This window comes from Fulmarus glacialis, unplaced genomic scaffold (genome assembly GCF_000690835.1).
Source record: "Fulmarus glacialis isolate BGI_N327 unplaced genomic scaffold, ASM69083v1 scaffold1912, whole genome shotgun sequence".
In the NCBI taxonomy this organism is placed as follows: Eukaryota; Metazoa; Chordata; class Aves; order Procellariiformes; family Procellariidae; genus Fulmarus; species Fulmarus glacialis.
In genome coordinates this window covers 2,453-18,719 of record NW_009198504.1, presented here as the reverse complement: position 1 = coordinate 18,719, position 16,267 = coordinate 2,453, and the positions used below count along the sequence as shown (strand labels likewise).

Sequence of the window (16,267 nt, the reverse complement as noted above, 5' to 3'; positions counted from 1 at the left end):
GTCACGGACGACCCTCTTGCCCACGGCCAGATCCAGTCCTGGCAGCCAGCCTCGCTGTATCTGGAGGACTAAGTGGTGCAGAGGAAACCGTTTGCAAGAGGAACGTTTCCAGGCTGCTCAGCACTGGCCACCGTGGAGGCAAAGCCCTCCGTGCACAACGCTCCCCAGGAAATGCCCAGAGAGGAAATCTGACACTGAACAGATGGCAACTGCTCTCGTGGGACGGCAAAGAAACTGAAGACATTCCACGGCAGCACTTTGGGCTTATAATGCAGATAGAGAACAAGAAGGGGAAAACTGCCTTTTGAAAGGACCAGAGGTTTCTCTTTCACAAGAGTTAAAGCTGGACTCCCAAATTCAGTGGCAGAAAGACTACAGGATTTTAGGAAAGTTACTGCCTAGCACAGGAGAGCGGGTGGGAGGCACAGAGACAGCACCAGCATCACCCCTGGTTCACGCTGAACACGCGTGGCATTGGGGCGGCACAGCAGCGTCTCATGCTGCAGCTCAGTTTCACTTTCAAATACATGCAAGAACTTGGATAATTTCTCTTGCAAAGCCAGGCAATCCGACTGTCCTCTCACTGTAGTAGCTCTTGAAAGAGGTGACCAGGGCTAAGCAGTCCACTGAAAACAGACTGCGGCTCCTCGCAGAGGACAGCTGGGAGGTCTCTCTCACTCTTGGGGATCTGAAGGCTTTGAGCACAACGCTGATCCCAGTTTCAAGGCTGTAACTCAGTCTGTGCAGCCTCCAGTTCCCACATCTCCATCCATGTAGCCCAACTGGTGGCTGAACCAAGCTCTCACCTGAGGGCTACGCAGCGAACTATGGGAGAGCGGCAGCTCCTGTCCCTTCCCAGACCACATGAAATGGGTCTTTGTGGGTCTTAAGAAGCCCCTGGGCTGTGCTTTGGGAGCTTGTTTGCTCCAGCATTAGCAATTATCTATTTACAGAATCAGCCTTAGCACCTCTGCCCAAGGCTAATCGAAATGTGGTCAAATGAGGGTAAATGAGCAGAAAGCCAGCTGCACATGGAGGAGTCTGGTTGAAAGCTGCTGCCTTATAGCAGTACTGTTGGAGCAGGACAGCAACAGATAGGCAACCACAGACCTGCAAGAGCAGCACATACCTCAGTAAAGCAGCAATGCAGGAAACTCGAGAATAAAAATAGCTGCCTCAGCCTCACTGAAAAAATAGAGACCCCCCCCCTCCCCCAGAAACCAAACAATGCAGATGTGGTTTGCAGAAAGGGGAAAAGACAACTCAGCAAGCAGCAGCTCACTGCCTGCTCGCCTCCCCAGCCCTGCGGTGCACAGCATGGCAGGGGAACCCACCCTCCAGCCAGCTTCCCCCGCCAAAAATACACCACACCTCCCTGCTCCAGGTCTTGTCCTGCTGGACATCATCTACTGTCATGGCTCATCACCACCATCCCAGCTGCCTGCTGCTTTAGGGGAGGTGGGAGTCAACAGCAGGGTCCCAGAGGGATGGGAAATACTCTGCCCATCTGAGGACAGCCATCCCACGAGCATCAACCATAAGACCCCAGCCAGCCCTCACCCTTCACCAGCACATGGGGGAGCAGAGAGGACACAGCTGTATCCACACCAAGTAAGCCAAAATTAACCCTCCACAGCCCCCCCCAGCATCCAGCAATAAGATCGAAAAGGACAAGAATCAGTTTTAGACAAACGACAGATCACCAACTGCTTGAAGGATATAGTTTAATCTCTGTTTAGATTAATCTGATTAGAGGGGATATAATACTGTGTGTTCAGGCTCCCTTCCCCACTACCTTCGGGCACTGGTATGTCAAGATTTCACACTGGGATACAATATCAAGGCAGACATTTCACCAAGCTACTGCCTGCGGCTTGGTGCAGAGAAATTCCTGCATTAAGACTCCAATAATGATAAAATCTGGTTCTCCAGGAGGGTCCTGCGCTCACCAGGAGCAGCAGACACCGGGTGAACACCACAATGCAGAACTGGGCACGGGTTTGCCATTGATTTAAGTGCTCTGGACATTCTGGCCACAGTTCTTGACCTCCTGGCAGCCAGTGCTACTGGAGTGTGGCTGTCTGGATGGGCACTATCCTGACCCACATCTCTGCCGGACACTTCAGCAGTGGCAGTAGCTGAGCCTTTGCCAGGGAGCTGCACCGGCAAGTGACACTTTAGAAGCAGCAAAACAGCATAAGACACCTTGGGACCAAATCCACACCAGCTGCTGTCTGCTGCCAGCAGAGATGAACAGCCTGGGGGGCTGGGGAAGGGCTCGGTCTAAATTACACTGGCCTGGCTTAGCCTCTGGTTAGCAAAGATTGCTCCTGTAAACGCTGCTGCAATCACACTAGTTGCTGGGTTAATGACTTCATACCTTGAAGAGACAACATCCAGAGAAGCGGGCCCTTTTGTCATCGCAGAGGTGACAAAAACCCTTCTCAGTAGCCCATAAGCTTCGGTGGCCGAGGCAGCACACGTCAAAGGAGGCTGCATTTAACAGCCCTTGCTCAAGGGGTGCTACACCTCAGCTGCTCGCAGGGATGACTCCTTTCCCCTTCGGAAGCGTTACGGCTACGGGGAGGTTGGTATCTGCTGGGCAGAGTCAGGAGCCAAGACCATCAGCAGGAGATGGGCATTTTTTTTGTCCAAACCCAGGTGCCATTAGGCAGCTGCTAGGGGAGTTGGGGCTTAATTAACAGTAGTGCTAATCCAATAAGTGCACTACCTCCGCTTATGGGGGCACAAAAGGACAGTCGTGAGACTTGTCTCTTGTTTTACCCGAGCTACCGCTTGCATCCTGGAGCGCTTTCCTGAGTTTCTTGGAAGTCACCGCCTGACTCAGACCAAGGTCAGAGAAAACAAAGCCACCTTTTAAGTACAAACAGCTCAAAACCCAAATGCCCTCCCTGATCGCTAATTCTCCATTTGCAGATCAGGTCTGGAAGGCAACAGGCTACGCAGACCAGCCCCAGACCTACCATGAGGATGGGAACAGAGCTCTGTCCCAGTCCTGTGAGGACAGCCAAGTGCCATCACCACTGCCCAGGGTCTTTGCAAATCCAGAAGATTTTTCCTGCTGCTCAGCCACAGTTTTTACAGAGATCCCCAATTTTAACAGCTCCATCCCCTGAAGGGCACAGGGATAGAGCGCTGCACGCAGCCCGCAGGCTGGCAGGAAAGCCACACAGTGAGACATACGGCTCCCGTGAAGGGCAAATGCAATTTTTAAGTTGTGTGCACCGCCAGCCAGAGCTGCATTTACAGCTCAGCCACAGCCCAGGAGCTCCCGTACTATCTGCTGGTGCTGCCAGCTGAAATCATCCCATTGCCATGGCAACCGCATCCCATGCCCTGGGCATGCTAATAATGCTTGGGAGAAGATGAGTCCCCGGCAGCAGCCTCCGGATGCAGGGAGAAGGGAAGCCCCAGTCACTGCGAGGGCTGGAAACAGAGAAATTCATCCCCGTAGAGCTCAGAAACTGAAAAGCCATGGTTGTAGGGGAGGAAAAATAAAAATAATCTGAAAGGCAGCTAACGGCCCTGCTTCTTGCATTTACAGGAACCGTACCCACAGCGGGCTGTGCCCTGCTACAGCCGCACTCTGGCGAGGGAGAGGAAAAGATAGCCACAGACCGCACAGACTAAGCTAGAATTAGGTTTCCGCTTCTGTTAGATTTTGAGGAAACCTCCCAAGGATTTGAGGCAGTTTTTTACTCAGCCTCGAGCCCCTACAGACTGTTGTTAGGAGGCAGGAGTAATCTGTCCATCTGCATTAGACGTCGGAAGAAATGCACAAGTTGAGTGTCTTCCCCTAAGATTAGGCATCGCTTTTCTCCCCGGCTCATGAGATCTGGCTGATAAAGAAAAGGCATTTCAGTCCGGGGGAATTTAAGGCCAGGGGTTCCTGATGCAGGAGAGGCGACAGCCCCCAACTGCCGAAGCCAGCGCTTCCCCCTGCCCAGCCAGTTCAAACACAGACGCCCGGATCCCTGCCACACAGCGGAGAGGGGAAAACCATCTCCTATGCATGAGAATCAGCCACAGTAATAGTCAGCAATAAATTAAACCTTAATGAGAAAGCAGTGAGTGAATTGCCTTGGGTTGGGAGCGCGGGAGGCAGCGTGTGCGTGGGAACAGGGCGTCTGCGGGATTTGCAGCGAAGATGGGCTCGCCCCTCCTCGCGTGGGGTGGTCTCGTGGTGGAGCAGACCCTGTTCTCCCCCTTCTCACAGTTACAGCTGAGGAAGGAGCAGAGCTGTGGGTCCTCGCTGCCCTCCCCCAGCCGTCAACATAAATAGGTCTTGGCTGGAGAAGCAGGGAAGGGGGAGGGTGTTTATTGCTCAGCCTGCCTCGCTCTTTCAGAAGAAGCGTGAGCAACACACGCCAAATCCACCCGTGCAACTACCGAACAGCCACCCTCACCAACAGGGACCAGAGCCGAAGGCTTCCAAAACTGGAACCAGAAGGAATTTTGGTGCCCACCACAGCAACCTCCATGCAGTGCTGAGCCCAAAGTCCGTGGAGGAAGAAGCTTTCTGCCAGCAGCTGCAGAAGGAATCACACTGCAAGATCTCGTTTGGCTGCTGCCAGCAGGTCCCCTGCCAGCATCACACTTGTGTACGCTCCCATAACACGTGCACACCTGCCCTGATGCTCTTCACTCTCTTCCTCTAGTGCAGAAACACTTGTTTCCTAAGTTAGTGCAACAGGTAGAGAACCATGCAGGGAACAAAAGTCACGTTAAGGGAAGATGGAGCCCTGAAGGGCCGTTAGAAAAACCCTCCAGGCTCCCCAGGCTTCAGGCACAAGCGGCTGAGAAGACAAACGGGGGGGAAGCTGCTTCAAACCATCCCTCTTCTGACAAACGGCAAGGAAATAATTAGTCCCACGCACCCTTAGATGTGACATTTGTGTAAAGTCTGCTGCTAAGTAATAGCTATTCAGGCAAAACCAGTAACCTTTCAAGAACAAATGGGAGCCAGGGAAAAAATACCCATGGGAGCTACCTGGAGAAAGGTGCCCCTGGCTCCTGCTTCTGGCTGATGCTACAACAGGATCCGAACGCTTTGCTCCTGTTTTGGTAGGAGCATCACGGTGTTTCCTCTGCCTGAGGGTACAGGGATGCGGGAGGGTGAAGCAGGAAGGCAGCCAAGTTTCGGTGGGTCTCGGGGACCAGCGGTGCTCTGCAGCTTTGGTGATGCTGCGAAGCAGGAGGGGTGCAGAGCCCAGGCAGGGTGAGTGCATGTCAAGCCCTCAGCATCCCCGCAGCTGCTCCGTCAGCCAGGCAGACACGGATTATTTTAACGACCGATGGTCTTGGGGGCAGAGCCGCCAGACGGCCGATGGATTGGCCCTGCACTTCGGGGTCTCTCCTCACAGACACTGCTGGCATCCATCCTCTGCCTGATTAGAGTTTAACGAATGGGACACACGGGATCCCTCCCCCAGCCCGATCCCCCGCCGCGGGGGGTTGCTGTCAGATTAAGGGAAGCGGCATGCGAGTATATGGGGCAGAGGGACACGTGACGGAGCGAAGGCTTGGCACTCGGGGAGGCAGCGGCAGCATCGTATCCTTGCTTGGGGCTGATAGAAAAATACCCCCTTTAATCTGCAGCTCCACAGGACCTCGGGTGATTACACCCATCAGGAGAGATGCTAAGAAAAGCCACCCCAGATTTCACACGCTGCAAAAGTAATTGAACAGCCAGCTCAAGAGGGGAGGAGCACAGTGATGGCAGAGACAGCCCCACTTTCCGGAGGTCGCCCGCCCTGTGCAGGCAGCCAGCCCCCAGCTAGGCATGGGGCATCTGCCCCTCCCAAGACACAGTCCCAACCACTTGCTTTCTGCATCACAGCAACACCTCCAGCTGGGCAGGTGCCATCCACAAAAGGGGCGGCTGCTCACCACCCTCGAAAACCCACAAAACCCCAGCGCACACAGTGCCTCCTCCAAAAAGAGGAGCTGTATGGCCCGCAGCAAGACCCTGCGTATGAGCCCTTGGCAAGATACCCCAGGGAGGCTGCGCCAGTCCAGCCACAGCCACCAGAGACGAGGCATTTTTTGTTGCATTGCTAAATCAGGTCAATCGAGCCTCCTCTGGCCAGATAGAGCCCGCCTGGCTCCCACATTAGGAGTACAGCAACTCCGAGGCAGATGAAAGTTTACCCCACTGCTAACAGCGAGTCACAGGGTTCCTGTGCGATAATGGTCCGTCTGCTCTGGGCATCTCACAGCCTGTCCCTGAGCAGCTCTGTCTTTTCCCCCAGCATCACTATGGACACCCTCGCACAGCCACGGCAAAAAGAGCTCACCCGGTTCACTTGAGGAGCCACCAGCAATTGCTGCGCGACCAAAGGCAAGGCTAAGGTAGGAAGCTCCTTTGGCAGGGACATTGGAAAGCACAGACCCCTCCTCCCCATAGACTGACCAGAAACAGCCCCACACCAGCACCTTGGTCCCAGTTTCCTTGTGACCCATAAGTCGATGACACCTGGGCAGTATTTTCACGTTCCTGGACCCAGAGCAGTAGCGTAAAGGGTTTGCCAGTGATCTCGCCTCCAGATCAATGCAACTCTCCAAGCACTTGCACCCCATGACATCCCAGTCTTGCCCTAAAAGCAGCATTTGCCCCCGACAGCTGCCTTCCCAGGAAGCGAAGTTAAGTGGCAGCACTTGAACTTCTGCCTTTGGAGCTTCGCACAAGCTGGAAACAGAGTTAAACTTCTCCAGTAAAGAGACTGGTGGGACACATCCGTAAAAACTCATTTAAGTGCATCATGGCACCGTCCAGCTGTTCTACAAAGAGCCAACTGATGCAGGTCTGTTAGCTACAGGACCCAGACTTGGCATCTTCAGCACGACTCAGAAACCCGTATCTGTTACTCCAGCAAGGCTAGTTTACACCGTAGATCATGTGTGAGATGACTGAGTGTTTAGAAGAGCCTCTCTAGCTCAAAGTGTTGCTTGTGTTCAATACAGGCTGCTTTAAGCAAGTGCTTTTGGCAGACTTGTCCAGCAAGCAGCAGCACAGACTTTAGCACTGGATGCAAATACACTGTCCCTTCCCCACCCACAAACCTGCACCTCCGAGAGGTGACAGTCACCTTAGTGCAGCTGTATCAGGGTTTCGGAAAAGAAGAGTTAAACAAAGGAAGTAATAGGCTCTGCTCTGCCAAAAGGCTCCCAAGTTCACATCCTGCCTTTCAAAGAGTTGCTGATTCTTGGGGACAAGCTTAACAAAATAAACTGTTCTTTTTTTAATAATAAAAGCAGCACCACGCCGCTTTGCAGAGGGCTTGCGAACATCCTACTATAAAAGAGCAGGCTGCAGAGAAAGACTTCAGTTCCTCCCAGCATTTCTGGGGAGAGGCTGCCAAAATGGCTGGTCCAGCCCTCCACGTGTGCAGCACGTGTGCAGCTGCTGCCTTCTCCCAGCATCTGCTCTCAGCCTGCCTCAAAACTGGCTTTGCATAATGTAACTCAGAGCACAACTCTGTAGGATACTGTTTCTCCAAGACCCTCCCATTGCCCACCCAGGGTATCGGTGCCAGGCTAGCACAGGGCTGGAGGAGGCAGGAGAAGCAAAACCCTTCGCCACCAGCTCTAGCACGGCTGTCTCGGCATGGGATAGCAGCGGGGAGCAGGGTTTTGCTCAGCCAGCTCTGCTCTCCGTGAGCGCAGGCAGCATCCATCTCCCCAAAGGCTCTGCCAGCACTTACCGAGGGTGTTGCAGAGCAGCACGCTGCCTAAGTAAAAAACAGCGTGTTTTCACAAACCTGCTTCAATCCATAATGGAAAGATTTCAAGTGAATGCAGGAGAACAGGGGTTGCCAAGCTGTGAAGTCAGAAGTCACTTCTGGAAAGGGCTCTGCTCGTCATGCTGCTCCCCCCTCCCACTGCTGAGCCCCCCAAACAGAGCAGTGCCTGTCCTGTCCTCCCCCTACTGCTGTTTATGGGAACAGAGCAGACATCGCAACAGAGCTGGGTTTTTCCACATGGTTTTTTGGCCCCAGGCATGGATAAGCAAGTTTAGGAAAGTCAACATTCATCTGCAGCCTGCCCCCCCAGCGAGGTCAATGCTGGGCAGCCCTTGCTGCGGACTCAGCCCAAACCCTCGCTCCTGGCTCCAAGGACGCTGCGTGGCTGCTGCCCCCTCCCCGGGCAGGGCTGCAGGCAGCTGCCAAGCCCTGGAGCTCTGCCTGAACCCACAAACCCACCCGTGCAGGGTGAGCTGCGCTGCTGCCTGCCAGCCCAGGGCAGGAGGAGTGGGGAAGCTGGCTCGGTTTTGCTGCACTCCATGCACAGCAGGACAGTGACAGCGGGAGGACCCCCACCCACCGACACAGCACACCCTGACTACGGGGGATAGTGTTTCTTGGAGAACAAGCTCACTTACCATCTGCTTTGCTAGGATGAGATGGTTTAGTCTTTAACAATAAGCAGGCACCACACGCCTGAAGCAGGAGCACATATTCTCCTTCTCCTAACTCCAGGAGCAGTTGGGAAACATCTGCCAGGTGGGTGGAGAACACCTGGGGCTATTGGGAAGGAGCAACATGGCAGTGCAGGGTGAGCCCGGGAGGGAGAGGAGTAACCTGCGGAGAGTCATGATGAGATTTTCCCTTGCCCCCTCTCCCACCTTTGCAGAGGCTTCACCCACAAACACTTTGGCTTGTGCATACCAGGGCATCAGTGATTCAAACTGATCTCCAGCCATGGAGAGGAGGTAACGGCTGTGGATGGGTGGGAGGAGGGGTAGCAGAGCCCTAGAGAAGGGTTTTGGATTTCCAGGAGGAATAGTATCAGCTGTGAGAGGTCCGTGGTTCACAGACAGCACTTGGAGTAAGTCATCCCCAAACACTCCAGCAACCAGAGGCTCCACCCCAAAGAGGATTCACTAACATTTGCAGCCTTCCAACCATTAATCACGGCATTACTCAGGAGAGCTTTCCCATATACCATATCCCCTCTCCCCCACAGAAGATGCAGCAGTCAGCCCTTCCCCAAACACAGCAGAGGTGAAGCAGAAATACCCTGTATCCCCCAGCTCCTCAAAGCCATGTGTTGGGGGTCCTCCCCCCTCCCCGGCAGCATATGGGGAGGCCAGCTTTCATTTACACCAAGACAAAAAGCAGACTGTACAGAGCTCCACGGCATGCAAAGTGTGCACACCAAAACAGAAAGGCAGTTCTTCTCATCCAGAAACTCAGCACAAATAAAGCATGGGATAAACACCTGGACTCTGTCCCAGCATTCCCTTCCTGCCCCCCCCAAACTTGGAAGATCACTTTATTAACGTAGTAGGCTGCTACCAGATGGAGCAGAGAGGAACGCCAAGAACAGATCACTGGCTCCTTGTGAAGCTCAGAGCCGCTCACTAACTTTTTCCAAGCAAGGAGTTAGCCCAGAGGTATCGGACTGCTTGCTCTGCATGGAAATGCAAGGATCTTAACGGTGAGAAATCTGCCAGGGAGGTTCTTCGGGTCATCGCCAGGAATTAAAGGTTTTACAGCTCCCGTTCAGAGTTGCTGTGGCCCGGTAACACTAGGTGCTAGGTCTAGGTAAGCCGGGCAGGGCAGCTGCCGAGCTGGGAGCCGCTTGTCCTGACTCAGCGAAGAGGAATGTCAGCCCTGAGATCCCGATCCCCCGGGACACATCCGGCACACACGCCACCGCCGCGCCGGGTGTGGTTTCTCTGCAAGGAAAGTCAACTCCTTGAAGGAAAGCTGAAGTCATGCAAGTACGGCAGATGGAGGGAGCGGGGACCCTGCCGACACACCTACGTAAGATATTTTTGGCAGTCTCGCTTAGCCTTTAGCCCCTTTTTGAGGAGGAAAAAATGTGGTTTAGCAAGGGGGATGTGGAGACGCAGCAGCACCGCGATTTCCTTGTGCTCTGCACTGTCGGGGCCGCTTGAGCCAGGACTACAGCAAAGGTGAGCAGAGGGGCTCGGCCGGCAGCACCATCTCCCCGTGCATGTTCAAACAAAGGATGCTGCACATCAGGCCAGGCTGCCTCTCCTTGGTGGGGGAGGAGGGACTGCTGAGCAAGTAGGCCATTAACTTCCTGCCAGCTAGTCTGCAGCAGTAAGGAAATAAAAAAAAAATCCAGCTCTGTGGGGTGTGCAGGCGACAGAGACGGCCCCTCTGATCAGCCGTGCTCCGGCAGCAGGATGCCAGCACAGGGGATGCACATGCAGCCAGCGCAGGGCTTTCCAAGCAGAGGTACATCCAACAGGGCAATTGCTTGTACATCAGCACGAATTCAGGCAAACCCACAGCTCCGAGGTAAAGTCTAGCCTCACGTCTCGTCTAGATGTCCTCAAGGGAGATGAGAACAACCTTGTAGCCAAGAACAGAGGCAGAAAAGGAGCCTCTTGCCCAGGATACTGCTCCTTCCCCCCACCTCAACACAGCTCCACACCCAGGCGTACCCGAGCTCCTCTCTGCATTTCAAGCAACAGCACTGCCCAGTGATGTCTCTGAAGATGCCGACTCCCCAGACCGAATATACAGCTTTGAACTCTCAGACAGGATTTTCAAGGCACAGATTTGTGCTGCATGCTGAGCCACTGCCGAGGCAAAGCAGAGCTGCCAGTCACTAGCGTTGTCTGGAAGGAGGGGACCAGAGCCCTTCTGCTGCAGGTACCACCTCCATTTGGGACTCACAGCCCCAATCCCCCCCCCTGCCAGCTGCAGCACAGAGCTTTGTTATCCCTTCAGCTCAACAAGAAATAAAAGCCTATATATAATGCATACCTGGGAGCAGCCGGTCCCCTTGAACTCATATGCAGTCTTGCCTGTCCTTTGCAGCCCAGCTCTCCCCCACCCTTCATTTGCAGAAGTCTCAAACTTCACCTGGATATTGCCCTTCCTCCACTTCTACCTCTTCTAGTTTAAAGTGCTCATGTAAAGAGATGAGCCCAGCCTTGAATGCTACTTCCAGTGAACAGCCAGTCACCCCAGTACCCAGCTGAAGTCACAAGAGGTACGTGAGGAGGGTGGACACGGTCACATCTGCCACCAAGCAAGTTCCCGACACTGATGGGCATGGGAGGGTAGAGGGCAGAGTTAACCAGCCACCTTCTTGAAAGGCTTCACACAGATTTATTGCTGGGGTAATGTCAGATAGGGAGGAAGCCCAGCCCTCTTCCTCCTGCTCTCTTGAAGAAAGAAACTCAGGAATTTGGCAGAAAGCCATGGCTCAAACAGAAGAGACCCTGTGCTAAGCATGTTCAGAAAAGCAGCCTCTTCCCTGCCAGCATAAACGTTGCTTTTCCACCCCCTTCTCGGGGGATAGAAGATGTTGCCCCTCAACTCCAACATCAGCAAAAGCTGTTTGGAAAGGGTGGGCTCCTTCTGGGCTCTCCTTGTGCCAGACACACTCACCTTGCCTGGACATTTCTTCCTCCCCAGAATACTCCAGGGACAGCAGCTGAGAAGGAACCAGACCCACCTCCTCTGGCTGGAGCTTCCCTTCACCCCACGTTTGGGCACTGCAACCGTACAGCCTGCAGCCCAGCAAACCAGGGGCTGGCAGCTGCCGGAGGCAAAGCTTCTGTGCCAGCAGTCTTCAGCTGCTCTCACTTCCCTTCGCTTTAAGGCATCGCCAGGCAAGGTAGGAAGAACAAAGCATTTAATGCGGGTTTCTGTGCACAACTTTGAACATCCAGGGCTACCCTGGGGTAGAGGCAAGACAGAGAGCTGCCTCTTCTTCAGGGAGGCTGTGAAAGGGTTAAGACAGCAAGCCAGCATCAAAGGGAGCTCTCAGCAGAGGGGGTTGAGAAACTGAGATGGGTAGAGGTTGCGCAGACTCCTTGGAATCTCAGGAATTTCCCATTATTATCCCACTTCCCTTCCAGCAGAGAGAGAGCTCAAGAACAGGACCCCAGGCCCATCCCTGCGGCCAGAGGCAGAAGCACCAGGGGTGGGCATGCCCCAGCTCTGTGTGCCAGGCAAGGCTCTCTGCCAGAGCTGGTATCAGGGTGCCCACGATCCAGAAAAGAAAGCTTTGGTTCAGGACACTGAACCAAAAGAAGAGCTGAACCTAAGAAGAGCTCAGGGGTCTTATCTCCTGCAGCTCTCTGCAAATCAAGGTCTCAAGCTCACAGATGCCAAGCTGGTTGGACCACCATCACGGCAGGTTGAGACACCTGCACAGTCCAAGTGTCCCTCTAATCAACAGTTCACCCTGCCTCAGACCACAGATTTGCTCCTCATACTACTCCAGTACTCCAGGAAGTTCCCAATTTCACCTCAGAAGCTGGAGCTCTAATAGTGTTGGTGGCCCCCATACAACTAGATAACCAAGAGTTATTTGCTACTGTTCACACAATTGCCACCCTGCATTTCAAGTGAGATCCCAAGACACAACCATTACCAGCTGAGACTTGAATGCTACAAGTCTCATCCCAGTTCGACAGAAGTTTTGATTGTGACTTGTCCAAGGTCATCATCAACACCTGATATCAGCAATAACCAACCTACAGTAGAGCTACAGAAGTAGGAAGTTTTTGCTAAGGCACCGCATGGCTGATGGTCTTACCACTTCTCCTTTCTACTTGTCTTAGACCTTAATAGGGTAATATCCATCTTACAAGGATGTTGTCAGGATTAATGTTTTTAAAGTACTCTGTGAATGGACCATGTTATACAAGTGCTAAGTAGTATTATCTTATCTAATTTTCCTTCTAAGAACTGTTAATGTATAAGAAGCAGCTACAAAAATCTTATTGCAAAGCTGCTTTATAGACATTAAGAAACGTCAGGTACATAGAGCTCAGTGCTTCCCTATGGGCTGAGCAGGGACTAGAGTTCATTATGCAACAGCAGAGCCCAGAAAGCTGTGCACAATTAAGGGTACTTTTTGCTAAGAAGAAAAAAAAACAGGGGCCAGTGAACATCCACCACTCAGAAGCAGCTTGAAAGATCCAGGAAAGCAAACTGAGGTGTGGTATAGGCAGCTGCTCCCATTGTACCCTGCTCTGCCTCCATCTCCCCCATGCTGCTCGGGAGAAGGATCTTGCATTCAAGCTGTATTTACCTTCATAACATCCAGGGCAAGTGACAGTAGATTTGGGTGAATGCCCTTGGCCATGAGCCCAGCAGAGCACACCCATGTCCCTGACTGTTTCACACATCCCATTCCCCCTGCACAAAAGGGCATTTCTCCTCTCCCCAAATACCTGTGTTCAGTTGGGGTGTATAAACACCTTTTCATTTCCCCTTCTTTAACGGGATACAGATTAAGATAAGCTCCATGTAAATACCTGCCTGTATTTGAATTTTATGCACCTTTTGTCTGCCTAAGATGGAACTGGGGCTGTGGCCATCAGCTGGCATTTAAGCCTGGAAACCACTGTTTTAATACTGGCATTAATTGCCATGTGTGGCCCCTTCAGCCAGGGCTTCACGTGCACTCCCAGAAAATGCTGCAGAGCAGCAGGGAAAGACAGTTTCTGCAGAGGCAGGGTTCCCCACAACTCTCATTTCAGGAGGCGAGGACCAGTGCTTAAGAGGGAGGAAGGTCCAGCAAATTCTACAGCATCTCCCAGGCCCAACGCTTTCTCAGTGGCAACAAGAGCAGGTAGCAGACTTACGCATTGCAATACGGCTTCTTCTCGTAGCCCTTGTAGTTTTTCATGTTTAGGGTCATCTTGCAGGTCTCGCAGTGGAAACATGCTTTATGCCAGAACTGGAAACAGAGACAAGAGAATCATTAACACGAGTGACTTGCAAAACAGGGCCACGTCCCACTAGAATCGCGCAACTCAAACTCAGCAGCTTTTCCAGCCTAGAGATGTCAGTGATGGCATCTATGACCCCTGCAAAACCTAGAGGACAGACAATATTCTTGCCAGTTTAGGACACAAGTAAATCCCCCCAACCCTCCCAATGCATCTTATCTCAACAGGGCAGCAACACTTGTGACCTGCATTACAGCAGCATCTTGCTTCCTTATCTCCAGGCCAGGAATTCATTTGGCTCAACCAAACACAGGATAGAAGTCTCTTACTATGAAAGAGGCACAACATAAACCCCTGTGAGCAGGGAGACTGTCAGCAGAGTTAACAGCTGTGGTTTACAGGCTTCAAAGTTGCTACTTTAGGTTTTTTGCTGATGTTAGCCAAGAGATAGCCAGAAGAGCAGGTCAGGTGAGGCTGCCGAGCCAAGGAAACGAAGACAGAGAAGAAAAGGTTCTCATGAGAAGCAGACAGTCCAACACAGAAGGCTCAAAGGTCCTCACCACAGATACCACCCTTCTGCCTGCGACTTAGGTGGCTAATCCCCAACCTCACAAACCCCACAGCCCCAGAAGACGGAGGATCACCCCAAGCACTCCTCAGCCCCCCCACGGTGGGGCTGTCAAGAGCTATGACTGCTCTTGCCAGTGCTGCATCTTAACACGGGGCAGGGCTGGGGAGACAGCAGCAAGGAAGAGGAGCTGCTAGCCTGACATTTTGGTGAAGGCAGTTTTTGCATCCTCTCCCCAACAGCTCTTGCGGCAGCAGCCTCAAGTTGACCCCACACCCCACCTGAGGTCTGTCACCTGAACACACTTTTAACCAGTGAGGTACACCCAGACTCAAGGCTAAAGACATACTCCCTGAAACTCAGATCATGACCCTACGTTGCCAGTTGCAACACCTAATGAACTCTAAAGAAGTGTTTTAATTTCTTTAAGAGTAGCCTTAAAAAACTTATTTCCACTTGGCATTTAACTGGCCTGAGTGGCTTTCTAGGCTGGAAGGAGCCCGACGAGAACAGCTCAGAGGTGCTACCAAGCAATTCTACCCCAGGCAGACCAAGGCTGATGCCCTGCGAGTCACCAAGTGACCGGACTTCGTGGTTCCTCCAACAGCCGCAGCCACTGGGACTTGAGGGGTCTGGTGTGACTTCCCAGGGACCAGACCAGGCACTGCAGAAAGGAAAGCGCACAGGCAGGAGCCGAGGTGGAGCAGTGCATCAGGGAAAGCGCAGCCCGAAGCAACATCTTTACTCACTCAAAGCAACGTCTTTACCCACTTGAGGTAAGGCAGTCCTGCCCTAGGGTTGCCCTCCCTCCTTCAGCAAGCCCCCCTGCACAGCACACAAACTGCCCAGCATCACCCTGCAAAATCAGGGAAAGAAAAAGCCGAAAGCCACATTAGCAGCTCGTAATACCAAGTAGATTACAGTCAACAAGCCTGCAGTGTGACACCCAGGACTTGGAGCCAGGCACACATTTACTATGCAGTGAGCAAACCCAGGGAGAACAGCTGGCGGTTGTTGCTATGATTTCCACCCTTAAGCTTTTAAAAAGTCATTTCCACTACTGCAACTACTGGCTCAGTCTGCAAGGAGACAGCAAGAGCCAAGCCTAAGCCCTTGTGCCACCTACCCACAGGTACCACACCCCGGTGCACAAACACCTCCGTGGCTCTACAAGACTATGACTCAGCCCAGAAGGACAATTTGCTTCGTTTCAGTTGCTCAGAGCAACGTATTTGTTCTTTTCCTCTAGTTATACGAGTTCCTCCAGAGCTTGCCGCTAACAGCGAGAGGGGGCTTCTTACTGCACCACGCGCTGCTCTGTACCAACACCCTTCTTCACATCCAGCCTGCACAGGATTATTTTTCCCCCCTCCCAGCTTTCAGACTCTTTAAGGACAGATCAACAGCCAAGTCCTGAGTTCTTCAGGCATCTTGAAAGTTACAGCCTTTCAGTTGAGCTACTGCCACATTAGAGGTAATTAACAGACCTCTCCAAGCTTGTCAGCCATTCACAACGCTGTAATAGCTGTGCATAAATACCAGAGATGCCACTATAAATATGTAGAGATGAACTGACAGCCAACATGACTTCAGAGCCTCTTCCTCCGAGGAATACCCAGGCTCCCAAGAGCCAAGGAGTATCTGGCAAGGCCAGCTGTCCCCCCGCCCGCGGCAGCCTCCACAATAAGCACAGCAGAAGCGATGCACTCAGGCAGCCTTTACCCCCAGCCAGAGAGCAATTAATGCATGTTCTTGCCTCAGTTTGCATTAGGCATTGTTCAGCAGAGGTGTTTCTGTCCTGCGGCTCTTTTAAAGGACTCTCTGCAGCCTGAGCAGGCAGCCGAGCTATCCAGAGAGCACTACCCCTATCTCCAAGTCTTGCTACCCCTAAACTTTATCTCACCACTGACAGTATTAATGCCAGATCCACGAATCTAAACCAGCACTAAAAGGAGGGCTGCAACACAGAACTGACACAGGGGAACAGCAATTATGTAGGCTTCCAGTAA

The 16,267-nt window shown here is 52.8% G+C and overlaps 1 protein-coding gene across 1 annotated transcript in view; it reads right to left on the bottom strand.

Annotated features, from left to right (window-relative positions):
• Window positions 1-13,698, bottom strand: part of LASP1 (LIM and SH3 protein 1) — a gene marked incomplete at its 5' end in the record, with an annotated part of 26,981 nt that extends 13,283 nt beyond the window's left edge. The window contains one exon of the mRNA XM_009572926.1: window positions 13,604-13,698. Within this exon, the coding sequence (XP_009571221.1) occupies window positions 13,604-13,698 (95 nt within the window). The remainder of the gene's footprint in view (window positions 1-13,603) is intronic.
• Between the last annotated feature and the right edge of the window lie 2,569 nt (window positions 13,699-16,267).